The sequence below is a fragment of the Zalophus californianus genome, chromosome 3 (assembly GCF_009762305.2).
Source record: "Zalophus californianus isolate mZalCal1 chromosome 3, mZalCal1.pri.v2, whole genome shotgun sequence".
Lineage (NCBI taxonomy): Eukaryota > Metazoa > Chordata > Mammalia > Carnivora > Otariidae > Zalophus > Zalophus californianus.
Window position 1 is genome coordinate 124,123,655 of NC_045597.1, and position 27,315 is coordinate 124,150,969.

Genomic DNA, 27,315 nt, shown 5'->3' on the forward strand with positions numbered 1-27,315 from the left:
GAGTCTTACTGGACCCTATTTCCAAATGGGTCACATTCTGAGATATTGGGGGTTAGGACTCCAGTATATCTTTTTTTAGGAGGACATAAAATTTAATCTATAACACTGGGTTTATTTTTATGAGTACTTAACTGATTGGAAGGCATTACCTTTCTATAGTAATTTACTGTTAAAATTCTAAATTAAAACCACAAATAAAAGTTAAAGTAAAATAATATTTCAAAAACAAACCCACTGAGGAAGGCTATACAGCTGAACATTTGAGAGCCTTTATTTATGAAATTTATAGATATCTACACTATAGACAGATCAACTAAAAATGTTATAATAGTTATTTATACCATAACATAAATACTAAAAGAAATTGGAATGAAACCTTGGCTTTATACTTAAACCCACAAGAATAGGCCTATCTTATTTTTTTGATGATTCTCTAGTGACTGTAAGCTGAACCCCTGGTTATCTTTTAAATGAGAAGTTCTAATAAAATAATAACTTTGGACTTGCAGGGTTTTATTTATTCATTCCCTGTCTAGTAAGGTCAACCAATGCTTTAAGATTCCTCACCATGTGGCTTATAATGCCCATCCCCAACTAAAATCTGCATAGCCATTTGGTACTACCAGAACAATATAAAGCATGGCCTAGAAAACTTATTAATTAAAGTTAATTTATCATCTAATTTTCAAGTCCAAGTCCTCCAAGTTCATCTCCTTCCTTTCAAAATTGCTTCTTGAGCATATATTTTGTGCCAGGCACTGACTAGAACATGCTGATAAAAGAAAGCAGATATAGTTCCTGTCCTTAAATGTAGGAAAAGGGACAAATAAGTAAAATAACACCAAATGTATAATTATATATTGTGAAGAGTATGATGGAGGAAATTACTAGGGACAAAAATATATAATAGTGGAACAATTACCTAGACACTATGAAAAGAGGAGAATTCTCCAATTAATGTCTCAGGACATCTAACCTGAGAAAAAGCATAAGAAAGAATCAGCCACATGAAAATTTTCCAGACAGAGAGAGAACATGTTTCACATCCTGGTTTGGGAAAGAATGCTTTGTATCTGAAGAAGTAAAAGGCCAGGGACTCTGAAAGATAATGGGAACAGAGTGAGAACAGTACCAGATAAGTTTTTTTTTTCTAAGATTTTATTTATATGACAGAGAGAGACAAAGTGAGAGAGGGGACACAATCAGGGGGCATGGGAGAGAGAGAAGCAGGCTTCTCGCTGAGCAGGGAGCCTGATGCGGGGCTCGATCCCAGGAACCCTGGGATCATGACCTGAGCCAAACGCAGACGCTTAACAACTGAGCCACCCAGGCACCCCCACTACCAGGTAAGTTTTAAGTAGGCAGAGATTAGATCATGAAGAGTATATCAGTTAGGTCAAAAAATACCAAACACCCAATTCAAAATGGCTAACTGAAAAGGTGAATGTATTAACTCATATTATGTAAAAACTTTTGGAAACAGCTCCTTTTAGATAAGGAAGACTGATTGAAAGTTTACCAGTACCTAATTTCTCTTTCTTCTCTTGGCTTTATGTCCTCAAATGGGCCCTTTCTCCTAAGTTTGTGAGACAAAAGGGTATCCTTTCTCACTAATAAAAATCCCAGAATGGAGTCTCCTTGTCTTTGATTAGTCTGACTTACATTATGTGCCCATTATACCTTAACCAATCACTACTGCCTGGGAAAAAAGATATTTGGATTGATTAGATTGGGTCACATATCACCCCTGGGGTCTTAAGTGAAATTTTTTTTTAAAGTGATTTGTTTTGAGGGGGACAATTTCAGGTAATATTGTAGTGGTGGTGTAGAGGTCACATAAACCATCCACAGAAAATAATAATGAAACCTTGATTTAAAACAACATCAGGAAATTTAAAGGGGAAACTCTGGCAGTGAGCAAACCGCAGAAACAATGAGGCTCAAATTCAGAGCTTGAACTATCCAAATGCCTAGCCACGAGTACACTGTGCATGAATGGGGAGGGAAGCCAGGGGCACAGCAAAATAGCTAGCAGAGAACATAGAGAAATCTACTCTTGAAAGACAGAGCTACCCACGGCAGATCAGTTGAGTTTGATGTATTTCTTAAATGAGTCCATTCCTTCACCATGATTAGCAGCAGAAAAGCCTGAAGTGTCAGAGTACAGAGTCCAAAGCTGGCAGAACAGCTGGAAAGTAGTAGAGAGGGTAATCTTAGAAGCAAGGGAACCAGAGAGAAAGAGACTCATCTCTGCCTAAGTACTTGGCTGACCCGACAATATCACAGGCACAAAGGAGACCCACAGGGTGCCAGTCTAAAAAAGCAACTGTGGAAAGCCAAAAAACAGGGCGCAGATCATCATCAGTATGTTTTTGACCACAACGACATTAAAATGGACATCAATAAAAAAAAATCAAAATGTCAAATTATTGACTTCTAAATAACCCATCTATCAAAGAAGAATTCACAAAGTAAAATAGAAAATATTTTCACTAGAATAATAATGAAAATAAATAAAAACTTGTGGGATACAGCTATCGCAGTACTTAACAGGGAAATTTGTAGCATTAAATGCATATATAAGAAAAAGAAAGGTCTTAAATAAATGATCTAAGCTTTCCCTTTAAGAAGTTACCAAAAAAAAAAAAAAAAGGAAATCACACTCACAGAAAAACAGAAGGAGATAATAAAAGACAGAAATCAATAAAACAGAAAACTGAGAAAAATCAATGAAACCAAAAGCTAGTTTGTCAAAAAGATTAATAATATTGATAAACCTCAAAAATATTGATAAACCTCCAGTCAGAAAGAAAAAAGGGCACAAATTATTAATATCAATAATGAAAGAGAAGACATTCAAAGGATGAGGTATTATTTGGATCAACAATGTGCCCATAAATTCAATAATTTAGATGAAATGGACAAACTCCTTGAAAGACATCAACAACCAAGGCTCACTAAAGAAGAAAAAGGTAACCTGAATAGTTGTATGTTGATATTTAAAAAGTTGAACTCATGTTTTAATATCTTCCAACAACAACAACAACAAGAAAACCTTGAAAACCCAGATGACTTCACTGGTGGATTCTACCAAAAATTTAAGGAAGAAATAATACCAATTTGATACAAACTTTTCCCCAAAACAGATTTTCAAGAAGGAGGCAGAGGTCAACTATATCATTTCTGACAAATCCCAAAAGAGATTTCTTTTGCTTTTTTAAAGATTTTATTTATTTGAGAGAGAGAGAGAGAGAGAGAGAGATAGCACTCAGGCATGAGTAGTAGGGGGAGGGGTAGTGGGAGAGGGAGGAGCGGACTCCCCACTGAGTGCAGAGCCTGTCGTGGGGCTTGATCTCAGGACCCTGAGATCATGACCTGAATGAAGTCAAACGCTTAACCAACTGAGCCACCCAGGCGCCCCTCAAAAGAGATTTGTGCTAAGTATACATGAGCTATTAAATGTTCTGAAGAAAAAAACTGCTGAAACTGGAATAAAGCTCATCTATATGTATCAGGAGTTTATTACACTTCACAGGTTGGGAGATATGGCAGGGGGCCTATCACTAGATGAGCTCAAGTGGATAGGTAATTGGCTCATTTAACATTTGTTCTAAACTTTCAGTGTATCTTCCTGTGATGCAGAAGCTGGGCAGCTAAAAATTACATTTACCAGTCTCTTTTGCAGCCAGGATTCTGGATATTGTTTAGATTCTGCCAATCAAATGTATTTGGGACGAATTAAAAACTGAGTTAAGCTGGCAGATTGGCAGCACACGAGGTATCCTTTTAGATGGTGTAGATCTAGCAGGTAACACAGAGCAAACTTGGAGGCAGTTATGTCAGTGGTTCCTGATTACTGGATTGAAGCTAAGGTGGTATGATCCATGGAGTCTTCAGTCGGAAAAGTGGTGTCCTGATTCAACCAAAGGTAGTTTCCTTAAGCAGGCCAATTCAACAGTAATGCCCTGAAATCATTTGTGGGGATGAGGAAACCGGCTCCTCAATAATTTCATAAGTATCCAACTCCCTGTATTAAATCTCTTTCTGCTTAAACAGCCTTAGTGGTTTGTGTTATCATGGGCTGAACTGACAGATATAGCAACCAACAGCCCCAAATGGTGACAGTTGCAAAGCCAAAAGACCAATTCAGTCTATCACAACTGGCCTGATATCTGATAACCATGGACTTTTCAAAGTAAAACTAAAAGAGAGGTAAATGAAATCTTTAAAAATATATATGTATGACCTTGAAGGTAAAAGAGTGGTTCTTAAACAAGACAAAAAGGATAAGCATAAATAAAAATACTGATAAATCTGATTACATTAAAATTGGAAGTTCTATTAAACAAAAGACAATTCAGAATAAAAAAAGACACACCACAGACTGGGAAAAGATATTTCCTACAAATATAACTGACAAAAGGACCAGCATCCAAAATGTAATACACTCATAAATCTATAAGAAAAAGATACATAATCCAACAGAAACATGTATCAAAGCCCTAAATAATCACTTCAAAAAAGAAGAAATCCAAAAGGCTAAAAACATAAAAATTTACCTTAATGAGACACTGTTTAGTATTCAGCATTGACAAAAATCAAAAAGCCTGTCAATGAGAAGTGTTAGCATGGATGACAAGCAACAGGAATTCTAATATACAGCTGGTGGGAAAATAAATTAGTCCTACTGGTAAAGTTGAAGACATTTTCAGAAATGTACACTTATATACACTGGAATCCATGTTTAATGGTCAGAACATTGTAATTGGTAAGAACAACTCAAATATCCACCAGCAGTTGTGTGGATATATAAATGGATGTATATTTCATTAAATACAAGATGCAAAAAGATACCTAAGCCTTTTACTCTTTACAACTTATTCCTCCTCCACGTTTCTCATTACATCACTCCTGACCCAGTTTTTCAAGTCATGTCAGGGCTTGTCTCTCTCTCTAAACATTGCCTTGCCAAATGTGAATAGTCATTATATCCTATAAGAATCTACTCCCTAAGTATTTCTGCAACCTTCTTTCTCCATCTCCAATAACTCCTTAATATGGGCCCATGTCATTTCTCACCCAGATAAATACAAGTAATTCCTAAAAGTCTTCTTTGCCTCTGGTGTCATTCCCATTGCAAACTGATGGTCGACATGATGCTAAAGCTTTCATTTTCAAAGCGGTGTGATCATATAAAACCCTTCCACTTGGATGAAGTATGAATAAAAATAATAGTTATAATTTACTAAGCCCCTACTGTACAATAGGCATTACCTCATTTGTCCTTATAATGCTGCAAAATGGGTGGTGATATCCATTTTATAGATGAGGCAACTAAAGCTCAGAGAGGAATACGTAATTTGCCCAAATTCACATAGCTAATATGTGGATAAGCCAAGATTCCATTTCAAGATATTTCAATTGCAAAATCTTTGCTTTTAATCAATACATTATTCTGCCTAACTTCGTAAGCACCACACACGGAGTTCTACATGATCTGACACGAGCCCATTCCCCAGCTTGAGCTCCTGTTCCTCTGGTTCCACTTAGCTGTAGTAGACATTGCTGATCCATTCTCTCCTTCCTTACTAAGAACCTCTGTTTTCTTCAGGACGGCAGTATGCTCAGCTAAAAACTAGTTTTCCTGACCTTCCTTGAAGCTGAGATTACCATTCTGATGAAAGAGAAGTAAGTGGAAATCTCTGGATGGGGTTTCTGGGAAAGCTCTTTAAAAAGGGTCAACATAAGCTGGCAAGCAACTTTTGCTCCATTCCCACCCCACCTTCTTTTCTGGAAAATAGTGCTCTATGTGGATCAGCTCTCTTACAGCCACGGGATACACATGTGAGCATGAAAGTCCCACACTCCAGAAGACACAATATAAAATTAGGAGCCCAGGTCTGTGATGGCATTACCCACTTCGGGACTGCCTCTCAACGGGCTTGTGTGTTTAAATGCCATGTTTTCCTACTCAGAGTTAAGCATTGTCAGAACTGACACATACCCTAAGTTGAGGCTTTTACTGGTCAACTTGCAATTTCCTCAATATACTATGATTTGGCACACTTCTGTAGGGGGAATTAAGATACATATGTAAATCAGTCTCTTTAATTTTTCAAAGAAAAGTAGGCATACTCAGGCTTTAGCCAGAGACGTTTTAAATGGCTTATTTGTTCTATATATTCAGCATTTTTATAAGCTTTTGTTTGAAGGTTCTACCCTTAAAAATGGGTTGAAAACCACTGGTCTATGACACAGTTTAAACTATCACTGAAATTTATCAAAGTTCTATCTTTGGATTAGGTCAATAACAACAAATCTCAAACAAATTTGATAAAGTGTAATTGTGAAACTATTATTCTTTTAGCCTTCACTCAGAGCCAATATGTGGAATCATGTGAGTATCTGTGAAATTGGCCCATGGGATACTGTGCATCATTTGGCTTGTTATACAAAGGTTCTGGTGACATATTTCCTACACCATTCAGGGCTAGAAAAAAGTTTGGTTTTCATCTGAGGAGTTGATATACTTACTAGCAATGGTGTGTGAGTCATGTAAGCCATTATGTTTTCCTTTTACTCTTAGCAGCTAATTCAGTAAGTTTTTTGTTCGATAAGAGTGGCTTTCTTCAGCTAACACCTTTTCAGTTTTTAGAGCCTATGTTTTGATATTTTAGTTACTTTTTGTTTGTTTATTGTGCCAATACATTTACTGAAAGCTGTCCCAAATTATTTTTTAGAAATAGGCAAGTTATTTTTAAAAACTCATACCTTAAAGGGAAAAGAAATATTACTCTTCTGATAAGACCAACAAAACCCATATGCAGATAGCCTTAGATCAATCATTATTGCAATGTTGTTTTCTATCCTAGTTACTACAATAAAATTAAAGCGTTTTGTGTTGTGAGATGCAATCCTCCCAGGTCCCTGCATGTTGTCGCTGGGTATGCTAAGAATGCAAAGCCTAGACCACTCTTTAGGCAGGCCATTTCTCAGGATTGCATTTGCAAGGAACAACCCTGAAAGATAAAGCAACATCTTCTTTAAGACAAAGAGTGGGTTTGCTTTCATTTTTATGAAAGTAATGGATTCCCCAAGTTCAGTATTCTTCAGCTGTGACACAAACCCACTGCATTTATAAGATTCAATTGGGACATCATGTAGCCTCTGTGGGACTTGGGAGGCATGGGGAACAAAGGCCAACATGATATTCATGTTAACTGCTGTGACAATAAGTAATAAAATTTCTGACCCAGGGGTTTCATGTCTTCTGCCAGCATCCATAATAGTGACAGACTAACTTGTAGGTAGGTTTAATCCCAAATCCTGACAAGGTATTCACTCAAAAAAATTAGTTGATCATTCAAAGTTTGAAAGCAGGTTTGAATTACATCCTTTGTAACTCAGAAGAATTCCTATAGACATACCATTAATGAAGATGACAGAGAATGGCCAATTAAAATAACTGTTTAAAACAACAGAATGTCCTCAAAGGAGCCATTAAAGAACTGTTGAGTTTTTGACATTTTAAAGCTGAAAATTGTTTTGTCTCTATAAATCAAACAAATTGAGGAGATTTAAGTTGTTTATTAAGACAGAGTCCAGGCCCATTAACACTCTACGATCTTGTTTTAAAGAAAATGAAGAGAATTATCAGAATGAATGGGCCAAAAAGAATGAATCAAATAAGAGAAGACAAGAAAATGATAAATAGAGCTATGTAGGACAACTGCACATTCTCTTAAGCAACCTATGGGTTGGAAGTTAATATAAGGCTTTACTTTAAACATGAACCATAACACTGTGAAAGCTAAAAACAAAAAAAAGCATTTTCTTAGAAGGTGAAAAAACTCATGCTGTACATACTGAAAGTATAATATGTTAATAATTGATCTATTTCTGAATAAACATAGAAATAAAATGTGTTTCCATTCAAAATAAGCAACTCAACATAAAAAATCTACAACCTTTTAAGTTCGTAAATAAATGATAAAAAATGAATTCCTTTCCAGACAAGGAAATTTCTGAAGCTACCCAGCAACTCAGCATACCCCACACCCCTTTTGCGATTCCCAATTACTGCCAACAAAAAATAGTGCCCGACATGTGACTAATTCAGAAAACTGAGAAATTGGTAACAGCAAAGTATCCAGAAAACTCATGGCTCTGTACTCAAGAATGCTATTAAAATCTTCAACATTAAAAAAAAAAAATTCTCTAGAAACATTATATAAAGACTAATTCAGAAGTAAATACAAAGTTAGCAGATTGGAAGATACACTGAAATGAGTTGACAACAAAGGGAAGAAGAATTATAAAAAGCAGGGAAGAATAATTACAAAGATACAATTGTGTGCAATCATTTAGACAAACTAACTTAAGATAAACCTGCATCACTATTTTTGAATACAGCATACCATCGAAGGAATTCATCATTTCATATATAAGGGAAGTGTGCATGAAGTTGTGAAAGCACTTAACCAAGACTGCACAGGACGCAAGAGAACAGGGATTTTATTTATTTATTTTTATAATAAAAGACTGTTTTATCTTAGTTATTTTATAATCACTAAGAAAATTCTACAAAAAATTGTTCTGATACATCAATGACAAAATGACATCCTTCCTGTCATTCCACTGATTAAAAAAATAATTGAACAAATATGTATTTGGCAATTTACTAAGGTATTTTGTTAGCAAACATTCCATATTTATGCATTTCATTTATCCAAAATTATATATCTAATTTTAAAAAGTGAGATATCATTTAGTTCTTCTGCTTATAAACATGTGAAATAATCTTTAAGATAAAAAATATTTAAAGTTAAAAAGCTTCCTAGTGATAAAGGAATGAATTAATCACACTTAACACGTTTTCTTTTTTTTAAAAAAAGGATGTATTCTACCAAACCTGTGTTTGAACAAAGAGTGATTTTGGGCAGTAATTAAAAATACCTTCTACATAATTAATCAAAATTTATGGTATTTTAATTTCTGAAATAAAGCTCTTATTATTGTCTTTTTAGCAATCTAAACTTTGTTCATGCTTAAAGAGAAACTTGTCATGCTGTTAATTTTTAAAATACTTTCCATCGAGTAAATGATCTATCTCCCTTAGTACACATCTGTGAACAGGGGTAGTTGGAGTTTGGTGAAGGATTATTTCAAATGCCAGAAGCAAATTTAGAATAAAAGGTCCATAGCATTAGTACCTAATCTTATCACCAAGGACTCCTTTGTATTTCTTCACTCCCTCATGGGCCTATTGTTTCAAAACATTTTGCATGTACTCATTTATTAATTGAAATGGTCAAATTAAAAAAATATGATGAAACTCTCTAAAAGAGCTTCTAATAAGCATGAAAAGTGCAATCTCAGTGTGCTGGTAAAATACAGAAAAAGCACAAACTAGATGTTTAACCTAGTTATTGTTCAATGGTCAAAAGAGGTAATGAAATCATTTTATTCAGTTCAATAAAATACTATGAATGCAAATTAGTAAATGGATGGCATTCTAAAACTGAGTTAATAAAGGGTATTCACCACATGGGTTGATTGTAGAGCTAAGTGAAGCAGCTCCCGTGGAAAGGCCACCTTTTGAAACTGATGAAGCCACAGAAGGTAGAGAAGATGAAGGTGTAGTAGTGGAGGCTGTTGAGGATGGTAACCGTTCTCCAGACTCCATATCTATGAGAGGGAGAAAAATGTTAATTCTCAGTACTAGATAGAGGAATTATTCAAAGAATTAAACATACCTTATTATCAAAATAAGTCCCTAAACATTAGGCATACTTTTATAAAATGTGAAATAATTTCAAAATACATGTTCTTCAGAAAGATAAAATATGGAATAAAAACATAAGTATAATTTAAAATACCAATTTATGAAATAAGTTTAATGTTAAGTATACCAAAACTACTCTTAATAGACTTGCATATTACATATTAACTTCTTATTCTTCCTAAATCACCTCATCATCTATTCATTTACAACAGAATACCCATATTATCTTAACTCAAGAAAATAACACCACATTTGAATGGACTGTCTTTTAAATTCAAGTCTTGAAAGTCTTAAGCATCCAAGAATCTGATCTGGTAACCTCTATCAGAGCAAGCACTTCTCCCCCACCAAAAAGACAAATATATTTTAGAGTTGTTACTAATGTCAGGTTTGAACTATAGTTAAAATGGCCTTAGTACAACCCATTTATACTGACCAATTCACTTACATGTAACTTTATTTATTTGCTTAGCTATTTCAGGTGCAAACTTACATTGGTCTTGTTGTAAGTTTATGTTGATATTAAAAATCTAGAGTAGAAATGGGTGAAGGGGGATCAAAAGGTATAAACTTCCAGTTTTAAAATAAGTAAGTCATGGGATATAATGTACAGCATGGTGACTACTGTTAGTATTACTATAGTGTATATTTGAAAGTTCTAAGAAAGTAGATCTTAAAAGTTCTCATCACAAGAAAAAAATTTGTAACTGTGTGGTGATGAATGTTGAGTAGGCTTATTGTGAAGATCATTTTGCAATATATACAAATATCCATCATTACGTTGTACAAGTGAAACTAATTTCAAATGTTATATATCAATTATATCCCAATAATTTTTTTAAATCTAGAATAGGTTATGGTTATTTTAGTACTCTCTGCATACACTGATCCTACAAGTAAGCAAGAAAATCATGAAGTTCACAACTGCTTTCATAAGTACACAATTTATAGGAAGAAACAAAAAAAGATACTGCTCACATATGATTGAACTTAACCACAAGTAAACTTTCACCATTGAAATCTAACCATAAAAAAGATTTCTGTATGGAATTCTATAAGCAATTCACATAATTACTATATATTTTCTAAGAAAGAGTTTGATTTAAAAATATTGACCAATTAAAATAATGAGAGGTTAATGTATAAATGTTGATTTAATCCATATAGTATCTAGAGGATTTTTTTTTTAAGAGGATTTTTCTCATAAGATGGATACATATAGTAAAGGTTATCTCAGGTTGACACATACCATCATTAGTAACCATTTCAATAAGTTTTCCAATCATATACAATTCAAAAACTTCTCTTCATATTCTGTCACTGCTCTCAACCACCTCTACAGATGATGATACTGCTATAATGAGTATGTCCATATTCTTAAAGAACTTTTCTTTCTATTACCATTCATGATGGAAAAGAGTAGTTGGTATTGATGGTTACATGAAACTAATGCTTAAAAGGCAGGTTTTGGGGCATCAAACAGTCAAAATGAGCTTGGAGACATGTGGCTGGTCTCATGGCAAGGCCCATACTGACATTTTCTCCGCAATTTTCACCAAGTCTCATTTCACTACATACAAAAATTATGCATCCTTTACCTAGTTAAGAGTTTACAGAAAAGGGCTATTTTTAAAAATGTATAGCTGGTAACCTCGTTGTCTTAAAAAAATTCTAAAATGTACTATTTAAACATGCTATTTTTTAAAAATAATGTAAAGTTGTTTTTTTTAATTTGCCTTTGTACTCCACAGCAAAAATAATTTGGTGATATAAATAAGTACTTTAGCTCAGTACTTGGCATAAAAGTATTCTATAAATAATAGTCATTAGTTTTTTTTAGGATAATAAATTATGAACCCTAGGTATATTTCTTTCTGTTGCTATAATTCTTTCTATTGCTATAACTTGATTCAGGACTAAAGCAAGTAAAACCCAGAAAGCAAAATGAGCAGTCTCTACATATTGCTTATTGGAGATCTTTTCTTGGAAATGGTCATTAAATTTAAAAATATACATATACTTGGATCTTACAATCTACTTCTGAGAATCTATTCTGTAGAAATAAAATACTAGAGGTTCTTTATTATAACGTTTAAAAATAAAATTTAAACCTGGCAATAAGAAAGAGTAGAACTACAGCTAGTAGTATGTTAAGGGCCTTTTTTAGTTTCAGTAAAAGTGGAATTTTCTCTTTTATTCTTGGTTCCTTTTGTTCATTTAAGTGAAAAAGGGCTTAACTTTTAAAAAAATGCGTATGCAAAGCCATTTTCCTTAGAAGTTCTATTATCTACATTATTCATGTATTATTTTATTTCAATTATTTTGATCTTAGTACTGCCGTGATACAGTCCAGGGATGCTGCTAAACTCCTACAATGCACAGGACATCCCCCGCACAGAAAATTACCCGGCCCAAAATGTTAGCAGTGCTAAGGTTGAGAGATCCTGACTTAAAGTTTCAAAAATTATATTACTTAGAATTCAACTAACTAAAACTTTCTATTAAGTAGTAATTCTATATAACTGTTATAAGATGATTCGAGCTGATTTATTGACATTGTGATAAAAGTATAAAATGATCATTATATTCAACCTATCATTTGTGTCAGTCTAACTGGTCTCTTATTTTATATTTTGTCCTAATTGTTTGAAACTGATAATGTACGATATGTCATTAACACATATCGGAATATTTGCTCATACTGGATAATATGAATTTACTGTATTTTACTAGGACGCTATTTGCCAATAACAATTCTGAGAATAGACAAAAATCAGAATTACCACAAACAACTTTCCTGCATGATGATTTTCTATACTCATCCCAGAAAGATTCAATGATCAGTTGTTAATGGTAACACTGTTCAAAATTCAGGCATATCAAACTTCCCTTTTGTGTAACCACAGTGTTTATGAATGCTGACAGCTGCTGGGCATAAACCTAAGCAGGTGTTATTAGGGAAGGACAAGACACGTTGACTCAGAAATACAAGTGTGATCAGCTGCCCTTTGTTTTAGTTGCATGATTCTTTAGTGCTAAAAGCACACAGAATAGACTGAATATTCAGAAAGTAAACATAAAAAGAGACTTAGACGTTTCCTCTAGAAGGTGTTCTGTTTTTATCTTTGCCAACGATACCAAAAGTTCTCTGTGGGAATTCAAAGCACAAAAGTAGATTTGGTGAAACCTGGCTTTTCCTTGCAATGTAAACTCAAGTGAAAAACGATAATCAAGAATAATAAAGATCATGAGGTAGTCACTATGCTGCTGCTTTTGGTTTAGTAGTACCACTAACAGTAGATTTACAATTCCAGTATTTTCTAACAGTTCTGACAAAGGCTTTTATAAAACTGTTGCTTTAGATAACTTCCAGGCAACTGAACACTGGACAAATATTTCAAGATTTTAAGCAGCAAAACAAAAACAAAAGCCAAGAAGACACAAACACTTTTCTGGTAAGAGATTTTGTGAAACAGGAGATAAGGCAGAAACACCTTATTAGACAACAAACAAAATTATATAATATGTTTGAAGGAAAATCATTCTAATTACAAAACTTCTTTTTACCTACATTTTCAAAAATAGTTATTTTGAGTAATTAAGTATAGTATATTGTGGTTTAAAGTATGAGTATATAAAATGAACCAATTTCCTTTGAAGTTTCACACATTTTAACTACCACTGTAAAGAGTAACAATTACATCCCCAAACAAAAGTGGGCTGGCAATCAGGTGCTCTGTGTTGCAGCCTGTGATCTGGAGCAAGTCTCAGACACCCTAAATACTAGTTTCCCTATCTGAAAAATGATAGGTTTGAACTAAACTAACCCTCTGATAGTTCCTACTATCAGAATTTTATCAACTTGATGGTAAAAACAAAACAAAACCTTCACATTGCATTAAAATATTTAACAAGTTCAGGTGGCTGAGTGGCTCAGTTGGTTAAGCGTCCAACTCTCGATTTCAGCTCAGGTCATAATCTTAGGGTCATGAGATGGAGACCTGGCACTCAGTGGGGAGTCTGTTTGAGATTCTCTCTCTCCCTTGCCCTTTACCCCTCCCTCTCTGCTCTAAAATGAATAAATAATTCTTTAAAATATTTAACAATTTAATTCCACTTTTTCCTTATCCTCCCTTTCATTGGCCTGGTTCTATCTCCCAATGTGTATCATGCTAAATTACAAATTTCTGCTAAATCCTTTAAAGATTTACTCATTTATAATACCTCAGGAGACTTGATAAGAAAATTATCCAAGACTAAAGCACTGATTTTCACACTGTTCAGTAAATATCTATTCAAAAGGATTAAATATTCCTTTGCAATGAGATATCTGTGAGAAAGAGGTTATCCTAAGATATAAAAGAATATTATAGAAGATCTGAGCAAACTTTAACATGTATGGATCATCTAAACTGCAGGTAGAGTATATGAATTTATTGACTAGGATTAGAGATTTCTAACAAGGATACAAAAGTCAGAAGAATAAAAAGAGAGACAATGTCTAGTTAATTGTTCCTTTCATCTACAAAGTCCCAAAGTACAAGCAAAAAGACCTAAAACTTTGCTTAACTAGGAAATACAACTAAAATTAACTGGAATTTCTGAGATATTTCTGGAGAGTAACTGAGGCCGATGAATAAAAGATTGAGAAAAAACGAAGCAGGCTAACAAATAGAAGTCATGTTACTTTATGCAAGATATCCACATACACTCAGAAGTTGAAGAAAGAAAGACGCCAAGTACTACAGTCTGATGAACTTAAAACTCCCTTTCAGTGGGGAAGAAGCAGAGCTAACCTAACAGGAAAAACACACTTCTTAAAGAATAAAATGAGGGTAAAAGTTTGTGAATATCATGCAAAAATATTTTTGTCCTGGTAATCCTCACATTAGGTTTGTCTTTCTTATATTATCACTCTCCTGTTCAAAATCATCAGTTTATCCAAGAAGTATGTTCACTCATATGGGTAAAATTACACATAAAGGATATTTATTGCAAAATATTAACTATAAATGATTTTTTAAAAAAATTTATTCATTTATTTATTTGACATTTATTTATTTGACAGAGAGAGAGGGAACACAAGCAGGGGGAGTGGGAGAGGGAGAAGGAGGCTTCCGGCAGAGCAGGGAGCCCGATGCAGGGCTCGATCCCAGGACCCTGGGATCATGACCTGAGCCGAAGGCAGACACCTAATAGCAGAGCCACCCAGGCACCTCTGTAAATGACTTTTTAAAAAAGGATTTATTTGAGAGAGAGAGCAGTGGGAAGGGGCAGAGGGGGAGGGAGAGAGAGGATCCCAAGCAGACTCCCTGACGAGCATGGCGTCTGACTTGGGGCTCGATCCCATGACCCTGAGATCATGACCTGAGATGCAATCACGAGTCATATGCTCAGCCAACTGAGCTACACAGTCACCCCTGTAAGCAACTTTTAAAAACAAAAAATTCCATCAATTAGGAATTGTTAAATTATGGTACATCTCTTTAACAGAATACCATGCACCTACTATAAAAGAATGAGGTAGACCTATACTAGATTATCCAATTAAATGAAAAAAGTAAACTGGGGAGGAATAGAAATAGCATGATCTCATGTGTGATGAAGAAGAAAGGGTATATATTCTTATGCCTGTATGCATAGAATACTTCTAGAAAATTGTTTTAAGAAACTGGTAACTGGGGGTGCCTGGGTGGCTCAGTCAGTTGAGCGTTGGACTCTTGATTTCAGCTCAGGTCATGATCTCAGGATCCTGTGAGTGAGTCCCCCATGGGGCTCTGGCTCAGCGTGGAGTCTACTTAGGATTCTATGCCTCTTATTCTCTCTCTGCCCCTCCCTCCGCTCACACACTCTCGCATGTGTGCTTTCTTTCTCTCTCTCTGAAAAAGAGAAACAAACAAGCAAACAACAACAACAACAACAACAAAAAGCAAAGAAAAGAAAGAAACTGGTAACTCTTTACTCCTAGGTAAAGGGACTAAGGAATTGGCATCTAGGATAGGTGAATTATTTTTCACTATATATCTTTTCTAACCACTTGCTACCATGTGCTAGTATTTATGACAGTTAAATTAATAAAAAAGGAAGGACTTCTAAAGATTTGTTATTGCTCAAAATTACCTTTCAATATGTTCTACAGGGAGTTCCAGTTCAAGATGGTGATGCAGAAGGATCCTGAATCCACCTCCTCCCACAGACACAGTGAGTCTATACCAACTTATGAAACAATTTCCTCTCAAAAAAACCTAAAGTCTGGCTGAATGATGACTAGATATCAGGCAAACAAGAAAATCACATCAAAGCAGGTAAGAGGCTGAGACACAATATTGTTATAAAACCCCACTCCTGGCATGGAGACCCACAACCAGGAAGGAACTCAAAACCCAGAAGTTCTCCCTGGGGAGCAAAGAGTTCGAGCCCCACACTGGGCACCCCAACTTTTATGACACATACTTGAGAGATGAGCCCCCAAAACAACTAACTTTGAGATCCAACAAGGCTTGCATTCCAAGACCTACAAGACCATGTGATCTGAGAAACTGCTCTTAAAAGACTCACACTCAGATTCACCCACCCCAGGACCTAGCTCAGAGGCAGCCAATCACGCCCAGATCTAAAGTGAAGAAGGTTCACCTACTTATGTTAAAGCATGGGCATGAGGGAGCAGCATCTAATTTAATACACACATCCAGGAGCTTGTTGGAACACTCGCCAAGGATGGAGACTGGCAGATGTCATCTTCACGCTTTCCTCTCTGTTGTACTCCAGAACACCAGAACCTTCCAGAAGGAAGCTTTTACATGCAACTAGTGCCCCAATTTTGATGGCTACTACCTAGGAAACACCTCTTGACTGCCTACTTGTGGAGGCCAGGGGAGATTGTTTTCCTGGTCCCACACACTGTAATAATCATATCCCTATGTAGAACACCGATTTTTTGACTGCTTCCAAGGGATAGCTCTACATCACCTGGCTTTGGTGGGCAGTGGGGCTCACACTCATGGATCCACACAACTGCATCAAGCAGAGAAACGGTTCTTAAACAGCTACCATGTCCAGCTAAGGGAAGATGCAACAAACGCACAGCTTGATCTTTCTATGAGGGAGCTTTATTAGCTAATCATCATGAATTCGACCTGAGGGGTCAGCTTCTAATTAAACATACATCAAAGGGCTGACTGTAATCTTTTCCAGAGAACTTGGAGGCTGGGTACTATCTTGGAGCTCACCATTTGTCACATTCCAGGGTCCTAGCGTCTCCTAGAGAGTTTTATACACATCTGGTATCCTAGTTTTTATGTCTGGAGCCCTGGTTTTTGTAGCTGTCACGCAGGGAACATCCCCTCACCACCTAGCTCTGGGGGTACATGGAAAGATGTTCATATCACTAATCATCAGGGTGATGCAAATTCAAACCACAATGAGATAACACCTCACACCCGTTAGAATGGCTATTATCTGAAAGACAAGAAATAACAAGTATTAGCAAGGAAATGGAGAAAAGGGAACCCTTATGCACAGTTGGTGGGGATGTAAATTGGTGCAGCTACTAAGGAAAACAGTATGGAGTATCCTCAAAAAAATTAAAAATATAATGATCCAATAATTCTATTTCTGGGTATTTATCAAAATGAAAACACTAATTCAAAAAGATAATAGGCACCCCCATGTTCACAGCAGCATTATTTACAATAGCCAAGGTATGGAAACAACTTCAGTATCCATCAATGGATGAATGGATAAAGAAATTGTGGTATAAATATAATGGAATATTCCTCAGCCAAAAAAAGAATGAACTCTTGCTCTTTGTGACAACATGAATGGACTTTGATGGCATTACACGAAGTGAAGTAAGTCAGAGAAAAATAAACACCATATGATCTCTCTTATGTGTGTATACCTTTAAAAAATTTAGAAATAAAAATAAGAAAAAAACCAAGCACATAGATACAGAGAACAGACTGGTGGTTGCCAGAGGTTGAGGTGTAGAGGGCTGAAAAAAAAGCGTGAACTGTTTTTGTCTTCTTTTGAATTTAAAAATGTTCTGCAGAGTCTTAGGTCTTTTTAAGTGTGTTGGAAGAAGGCAAGGAGAGAAAGAAGTAGAGTGTATGGCTCTAGCCCATATGCTACTAGCTTCCATCAAAGGTCCTCTTTTATCTGTTTTGTATAGTGAGATTCCATGTGAGTTTGTTTGAAGAAAGGGTTCCATTGCCTTAAAAAAAAGTTTTCAAACCACTGATCTAAAGGATCTCTTTCTCATATCACTTCTTAAAAACATGACCATCTGTCCAATCCTGTTTGCTGTGACTTCAAAATCTGAGTCCCCAACTGGAAGTAGGAGGCACTTTCATTCTTGCTTGGTCTTCAAATCCTAATTTCAAGCCATTGTACAATGTGTCTTCAAATTAGATCTTACTCCCCTATGAAGAACATCCTCCTAACTCTGCACTCCAAATACCCTGACCCTGGTAGGCTGAAGCAATCACCTACTTGGGGAAGTTGTAAGTGACACATCTTACTATCTACTATCTCTTTTTCAGTATCCCCCTGGATACTCAGTTCTCTCTTCTCTGTTTTCTATCTTCATTTGTTTTAAAAAGGAAAGCAAAAAGAATAAGAATAAAATAAGGTAATTGTTGAATAGAATGCTTGGCTCTATTGACATTAATTAGTAACCTACCCATTGGAGGTTGGGGGGGAACTAAGTGATGGACTTACAATATTATAATAAAACAATTTCTTCCTCTTAGAAAATTTAAAACCTAATGACTCATCCTTTCCTTCCCGTCTGTTAAAATGGAGAAGGTAGACTTCCTTCATTCTCTTAAACTAATTATCACCTTTTTGCAGCTTGTCAGGAAATTTACCCCACTGATCATTCTCTCCCGTTTCTCTATCTCTACTCTACTGGACTCTTCTCAGTTATCTTCCATCTTTAAAAACAACAAGAACTCTCCTTTGACCACTCATCCCTATTTTGCCACCCATATTTTTTACTCTCATTTTCAACTAAGATTATTAAAATGAAATTGTCTACCTTTATGGTTTCCTTTTTTTTTTTTACTTGCCCCTCATAACATCACTTACTCAGGTCTGGCCCATCATTAGTATGACTTTAGTGTTGGGATCCCGCTGCCAAAACAACGCATGAAAGTTAAGCAAAATCTAATCAGGCGAATCTATAGCTCAGCAGAAAGACAGACTATAAAAATAATACAGAAACCAACCAGGAGGTAAAGAGAATTTTAGAATAAAAGTTGGCAGCAATCTGACTAGGGGAATGCAAACAAATGAGATGGAAAAATTTAAACAATGGTATCTTTAATGCAGGAGGCAAACACTGTATGCAAAGCATGGAATTCACATCCCATAAAGGGGGTTGAGCATGTACCTGTCTGTCCTCCTGACCCCCAATCCAGTCCATTGCCAAATCTTCTCAACTTTTTTTTTTTTTAAAGATTTTATTTATTTGAGAGAGAGAGTGAGAGAGAGAGAGCACACGACAGCGGGGAGGGTCAGAGGGAGAAGCAGACTCCCCGCTGAGCAGGGAGCCTGATGCGGGACTCAATCCAGGGACTCCAGGATCGTGACCTGAGCCAAAGGCAGTCGCTCAACCGACTGAGCCACCCAGGCGCCCCAAATCTTCTCAACTTTACTTCTACCATAATTTTATTTTATTTTATTTTTTACTTCTACCATAATTTTAAATTGATCTACATTTTTCCATCTCCATAGTACCACCCTGATCCATGTCATTAACAGTTTTCCTCTAGAAACTGTTTTCTTTTGTCCCAGTACCCTAATTCTTGCTGCTAAAATCCATTCTTCAGAGTAAACTTTGTTAAAAATATAAATTAGATAATGGCACTTCTTGCTTCAACTTTTCAATAAACATTGCAGTTATTTTTAAGATAAACTATAGAATCATTGAAAGGCTCCACAAAGTTCCTCCATCTACATTCTTTAGCCTCATACATAATATGTGCTCAATATTTTTTGGTTGAATGAGCTAAATATAAAACATAAGGGGAAATTATAGAGACATTTTTCATAGTCACGACTGTTTTCCTTGACACTCTTATCATTAAACTCAAAAAAAATTAATTAAGTGAAAAACTAATTTGAAGTGAAAGAAATAGGATGAGGGAGATACTTAAATGTTGATCCTATTATTTACCCTTTTGAATTTTTGTTTATATATTTAATAATCTGAAATAATTAAATACATTCACCAAATTTTCAGGGAAACAATTTTAGTGAAATTGTTTAATTCTATGGCAGGCAAAATAAAATTGGTAATAGATATATTGGAAAACACACAATTCAAATGGAATAGGTTCAAAGTTGTATAAAGGACCGAAAGCACCATGAATACAAGATTGGGAAAACCACTAAAAAGAAACAGAGTTTAAAAAAAAAATGAGGAATCAGATTACATAACAAGTAAATTAACTTAAAACTGAATTTCAATGTGGATCAATGTATCAAATACATTCTACTATTACTGACAGTATCATCTCCACTTAAAACCCTATTAATAACTCCATCCATCACCATACCATTATTGGGAGTCTAGTATTTATATCAGGTACTATGTTAAGTATTTTCTCTTCATTATTTTAATTATACCAAGGAAACTGCAAATATATTATTGTCATCAATAATTTTCAGATGAGGAAACACAGATATACAAAAATTAAGTAACTTACCATAAACAAAGCTGTTAAGTGTCAGAGACAAAAGTCTGACCTCACCCTTGTTATTTAAGAAATTTTATTATAATCTGAATTACTAAGGGACATGTTAAGTGTGGACACTATATTTTTTTAACATTTTAAGAAATAGGGGAAGAAACAGATAAGGCACTGTGAACAATTAAAATGTAACAAAAAATGTTTTATTTAAAAAATGAAAAAGAAAAAAAAAATTTTAGGCCAAAAATAAGAAGACCAAAGAATGAGAATTGTGATCTTAAGAACTCCTGGTTTAAAAAAAAAAAAAAAAAAAAAAAAGGCATGTAAGGGCACCTGGCTGACTCAGTCAGAAAACCCTGTGACTTGTGATCTCAGGGACATGAGTTTGAGCCTCATGTTGGGTGCAGAGATTACTAAAGAAAATAAACTTTAAAAAACCTTAAAAGAAACAAAAATTTCTTTACGTATGTATGTACGTATGTATGTTATATTAGTCACCATACAGTATATCATTAGTTTTTGATGTAGTGTTCCATGATTCATTAGAAATAAAAATTTTTAAAAAGCATTTAAAAAATAGTCTTTGCTCACTTCAGCAGCACATATACTAAAAAATAGTCTCTTATTCAGCCTTTTTCTTTTCCCTCTAAAAATACCTATAAAAACCCAGAAAAAGAAAATGTAATAACATAAAAAATTAAGAGGGCTAATGACCCATCAAAATCTGGGAAGAATTTCTCTACTCCAACAAAATAAACTGAAATATTTATTAAAGTGGATAACACATAACCCATTAAAAATCTTATTTTCTAATACTATTTAACACAAGAAAACATTCATGGTTAGTGTTAAATGAAAAAAGGCAACATATATAACATAAAGTATGATCTAATTTTGTTTTAAAAAAGTACAGGGGCACCTGGGTGACTTAGTCAATTAAGTGTTTGACTCTTGATTTTAGCTCAGGTCATGATCTCAGGGTGGGATTGAGCCCTGCATTGAGGGTCACAGAGGGAGGGAGAAAGAATCTGAAGCAGATTCTGTAGTGAGCTGGATGCAGGGTGCGATCCCATGACCTCGAGATCATGCCCTGAGCCGAAACCAAGAATAAGACGCTTAACCAACTGAGCCACTCAGGGACCCCTGGATATAGTACATTACTTTAAATGTATTTTCTCTTCCTTATGATTTTCTTGATATTTTCTTTTCTCTTACTTTACTGTAAGAATACAGTATATAATACACAAAATATGTGTTAATCGACTGTTTATGTTCTTAGTAAGGCTTCTAGTCAATAGTAGGCTATTAAGTTTCTAGAAAATCAAAGCGCATACACTGATTTTCAATTGCATAGGGAGTTGGGGCCTCTAACTCTGACATATTTCAAGTGTCAAGTATAATCTTAAATTTTATTTCTGGTGTAGAAAAAATTCTTGATCAAGAACATATTAAGTGATTTTACAGATGCAAAATTTGTCCTTGAGGGTATTTTAGGAAGAAGACACAATCATTTGCCCCAGATGGTTCAAAAGAGATGAATTAGTCACAAACTCTACATTTCAGTTACCATTAACCAAGAGCCCAAAATTACAAAGGATGCTAAAAAAAAAATTATTCCATAAAGAACCACATGTATTTTGAAAACTGCTGTATAAATGTTATTGACTTAGACTAATTGTTCACTAACCCAAATGCAAGATTCTACATCAAGTTGTAAAACCAATTTCCTCTCAGCTGTATCATTCACTAATAATAACAGTTTTCTTAGGGGCGCCTGCGTGGCTCAGCTTGTTAAGTGACTGCCTTTGGCTCAGGTCATGATCCCGGGGTCCTGGGATTGAGTCCCAAATCGAGCTCCCTGCCCCTCTGCCTGCCACTCCCCCCGCTTGTGCTCTCTCTCTCTCTCGTCAAATAAATAAAATCTTTAAAAAAAGATAATAGTTTACTTAACCATAGACAAATTCTTATTTCTAGATGCCTAGATGCCTATTATATAGTATAAATGAGTTGTTGATTATTGGACAAGTTATAATGAACATGTTTGAAGCAAGTGGAAAAATAGAAAGACTCCACATTAAAAGAGAAGATATAAAGAACCAATGGAAATTTTAAAATTAAAAATGCAATAACAAAAGTTAAAAACTCATTGGATGGACACAGTAGAATGCAGATGATATAGAAAAGAATTAATGAACTTCAAGATAGATAAACAGAAATTATCCAATCTGAACAGAGAGAATAACCATTAAAAACAAATAATGAAAGCTCAGGGACATGTGGGACAGCAACAAAAGGTCTAATAGCTATGAGTCACAGAAGGAGACGTGAGATGTGGTGCTGAAAAATTACTTGGAAGAAATGATAGTACCTGAAAACTCTCCCTTTTTTTTTTTTTAAAGATTTTATCTATTTATTTGAGAGAGAGCATGCGCACATGAGTGGAAGGGGAGGGGGAGAAGGAGAAAGAGAAACAGACTCTCCACTGAGCAGGGAACCTGACATGGGGCTTGATCCCAGGACCCTGAGATCATGACCTGAGCCAAAGGCAGATGCTTAACTGACTGAGCCACCCAGGCACCCTGAAAACTTCCCATTTTTGATGAAAGACATAACTCATTAGATTCAAGAAACTGAGTAAACTCCAAACTGGATAAACTCAAAGAAAAATTAAGATCTAGATAAAAATGGACAATATTTCAACTAAATACACTGCTTTTACCAAATAAATTCAAGTTTTAAGAATTTCCTATTGGGAAAGTATCAGAAAAACATTTTTCCAGAAAGTTGAAATTTGTAATTATATTGTATTATTTTCTTTCTATTCCTTCTTTTTGATCTATGTCAAAAACTTTGACTTCTTGGAAAGATATATCTTGCTTCTGACTGTATTTTACTATATAATTATTTTTCCTAAATTTATGACAAAATATCATTAATGCTAGGGTCCAAAAGAACACAGCAAAACCTATGCTTCGATTCCCTGTGTGAATACCAAATTTACTTATAATTAAGAATCTTTAACTGAAAAACTCTGGATCAAATCACACATAAAATACATACATGAAACATGTAAATTAATCAGATCTCCCCTTGTTACACTTTTCATTCCAAGACTTAGAGAATGTTCACTTACTTTATACAAAATTTTATACCACACAAGTCCAAAATAGCAATAAAATCTGCCCAACATCCTGGCAATTTACTAGCATGGGTGTGACCCATATAACCTAAACTAAATCTTAGTATTATAGTCTTATTTCAGGTTAATTCCTTCAAGACTGATAAGGTCAGAAATATACCTTTAGGAATTTTAAGTTAATACTGACAATCTTTGTCACAGAGGCTGTAAGAGACAAATGAAGTCACATTTATCACACTAAACAGAACTTTGGCTAGCCCAGTGCTAACCTCTAGAGCTCTGGTATGCATGCCTGATCAGATTCCACTTTCTCAGAGGTTTATTATAAATGAAGGCATGATCAGGAAAAGAAAATGCACTTATGTTTTCAGAAATTATTGCCCTTCCTCAGAATGCATGAGAAGTTTTCAAAAAATAGCTTTTCCAAGACTTGTTATAATGATCTATAAAAAACCACAAGGTTGCAGGAATCTATTTATGGCTACTATTAAGTTTATACAACTTATATCTGTGTAACATGTGTCAGGGTCACATTAACCCTAAAAATAATTTTAAAAACAAGCTCACAAAAATTTAGCCTAGTCCTACCAACACTCACTAATACCATGTTTTCCTCTCCTTTAATTGGGTATTGATATCAAAAACTAGGCTCAAAATACATAAATCTAACCAATTTGCTTACAGAACCTACTTACAGACAGGTTTAAAAGGTGATTTCAAACATCCCAAATGTAAACAATCATGTGCATTTTGATGTTTAATGTTTTCTAAAACTTGAACATGTCCCCATCTTCTAGAAAGCCCAAGCACAGAAGTATAGTTAACCCTTGAACAATGCAGTAGTTGGAGCGCTAACCCCCACCCAACTTTGACCCAGTGCAGTCAAAAATCTGCTTAACTTCTGACTCCCGAAAAACTTAACTGCTAAAACCCTACTGTTAACTGAAAGCCTTACTGATAATGTACAGTTGATTAACACCCATTTTATATATGTATTATATACTGTATTCTTACAATAAAGTAAGCTAGAGAAAAGAAAATGTTATAAAAATCATATATGATAGAAAATGTAGATGATAATTATATGTATCATTAACAAACTTTAGACATCAAAAATGTAAAGATAATGTAAAAAAAGAAATTCGTGTTTATTTACAGGTGTTCATGCATTGATAATGAAAATGTAGCAGTATGATTGCCTTATGATAGTCCTAGTATAATGGATACAATGCTTCACAGCAACCAAGCCTATACACTAATGCATAAATTGTTATAGGCTGATACATAGTTTCTCCAATTATGAGAGGCATGCTGTACAGTAATGTAATTCTTTGAAAGCAAAGTTATGAAACAGTATGAAAACTAATACACTGACTTTATATTAAATATCATTCACCTTATGCCTATGTTAAGTATAGGCTATCCACTTCCACACAAGTCTTACATACAATGTTCTACATGATGAAAACTTAGGGGGTGATGATGGTAATGATACAAAAATATCTTATTCAGTTCTTACTGTATAGTTATTAGATTTTCATATGACACATACAACAGATAAGTTTATTAAATGTACAGCATAATGATTATTTACTATTCATTAAGGGGAAGTGAATCACCATAAAGGTCTCCATCCTTGTCATCTTTCCACTGGAGGCTGAGAAGGCGGAGGAAGGGGGAGGGCTTGGTCTTGCTGTCTCATGGGTGGCAAAGGTGGAAGAGTCGGAGAAGGTGGAAAGGGAGGCAGGAGAGGCAGGCACACTTAGTGTAACTTTACAGAAATACTGCACATTATGATTTCTGACTTTTTTGCTTTTAATTTCTCCAGAAACATTTCTGTACAGTATCAATCCTTCCACCATTTGCTTTAGTTTCAGTGCCCATATCATAAGGGTCCATGTTATAAAAGAAGCAAAAAGCAGTCTTAAGTAATTAGAACACTAATGCCAGATTATCTAAAGTCAATTTGGCACTGCTTCTTCCATGTCTTCTTCCTCATCACCTGGCACTGGTTTGGAAGCACTCATTTTCATCAAGTCATCTTCTGTTAATTCCCCTGATATGGCATCTATTAGCTCTTGAATTTCTCCAAGATCCACTTGAAACCCCTCTACATCCCCTGCACTACACCTCTTTTGCCATAATCACAATCTCATGATTTCCGATTGGTTATGTTGTAAATCCTGTGAAGTCATGCACAATACATCTTGACACAGTTTTCTCCAGCAGGAATTTGTTTTGGGTTTATGGCTTTCACAGCATTTTCTATAACAATGATGGCATCTTCAATGGTACAATCCTTCCAGACTTTCATGATGTTTTCTCTATCAAGGTTCTTCTCCATTGCATTGACAAACCTTTCAATAGAGTACCATGTGTAAAGAGCCCTAAAGGGCTCTGGGTAGCCAATATCAAAAGAACTTTAAAAAGGCAGTCCCTTGGGGCGCTTGGGTGGCTCAGGAACAAGTCAGGGTCCTAGGATCAAGCTCCACATAGGGCTCCTTGCTCAGCGGGGAGTCTGCTTCTCCCTCTGCCTGCCACTCCCCCTGCTTGTGCGCATATTCTCTCTCCCTCTCATTCTCTGACAAATAAATAAAATCTTTAAAAAATAATAAAATAAAAAAAATAAAAGGCAGTCCCTTACTGGCAGGGTACTTCCTGACTTCAGGGACAAAGCATCAATGGATACAACCCAAAAAAGGGTTCTTTTTTGCCCAGGGGTTCTTCTTATACAAACAAAAGGCTGGTATCTGGTATTTATCTTTTTCCTTTAACCAAGGGTTAGCAGCTTTACAGATAAGGGCAGTCCTGATCTTAAAATGTAGTCCTTCCTACCTTAGATCCTGGTGCTTCCTTGTCTTTCTTACTACTGAATGTCTTTGCAGCATTTTTTTTCCAGAATAGGGCACTTTCATCTGCATTAAAAACTTGTTTAGGCAGAAATCTTTTCTCCTCAATAATTTTCTTAATGGTGCCGGGGAACTCATCTAGGGCTTAGTGGATGGCAGAAACTACTTCTCCTGTTATCTTGACATTTTTTAAGCCAAACATTTTTCTAAAGTTATCAAACCGTCCTTTGCTGGCATTAAATTTTCTAGCTTTAGATCCTTCACCTTCCTTTTACTTTAAGTTGTCATATATAAAGTTTTTGCCTTTTCTCAAATCCTTTTGGAATCTATAGGTATATAGGTATGCCTTTCTTATAGCAATCCTGCACCCACATAAAAGCTGCATTTTCAGTACCAGATAAAAAGGTATTTCACAAAAAGCACAAGATTTTCATGCCTGCAGGTGTAGCTGCAGTGACCACTTCATGAATTTCTTTTTTCTTTTTTTACAATGGTCCTTGTGTTAGATTCATTTATTCTGAAATTGCGGTCAACTATTGCTGCAGACCTCAACCTACAGCATATATCAAGCAATTCCATTTTTTTCTTGTAATATGACTTTTCTCTGCTTCTTGGGAGCACTTCCAACACCCAATAGGGGCACTGTGTATGGGTCCCAAGGTGTTATTTAAGATTTACGGTATTGCATTAAACAATATGAGAAGTATGCGAGAACCAGAAGAGATCACTTTTTGACTGCAGTATGCAATTTACTAGAGAGATGAACAGCTCATGCAGAGATGATTAGCATCACTCAGCGTTTTAAGCAGATACTTGCAAAACTCGAGCTCACTGTGATAGCAGTAGGAG

General features: G+C 35.2%; 1 protein-coding gene across 20 annotated transcripts in view; it reads right to left on the reverse strand.

The window, feature by feature from the left end:
• Positions 1–27,315, reverse strand: part of BAZ2B (bromodomain adjacent to zinc finger domain 2B) — a 308,079-nt gene that overhangs the window by 128,228 nt on the left and 152,536 nt on the right. For 19 of the 20 annotated variants that reach the window (XM_027589756.1, XM_027589755.1, XM_027589752.1 and 16 more), the window contains one exon: positions 9,544–9,687. In XM_027589756.1, coding sequence (XP_027445557.1) covers positions 9,544–9,685 — 142 coding nt within the window. In that variant the 5' untranslated portion in view covers positions 9,686–9,687. Of the gene's footprint in view, positions 1–9,543; positions 9,688–15,904; positions 15,989–27,315 lie in introns of those variants that run through there. The other variant, XM_027589738.1, reaches the window with a different exon arrangement.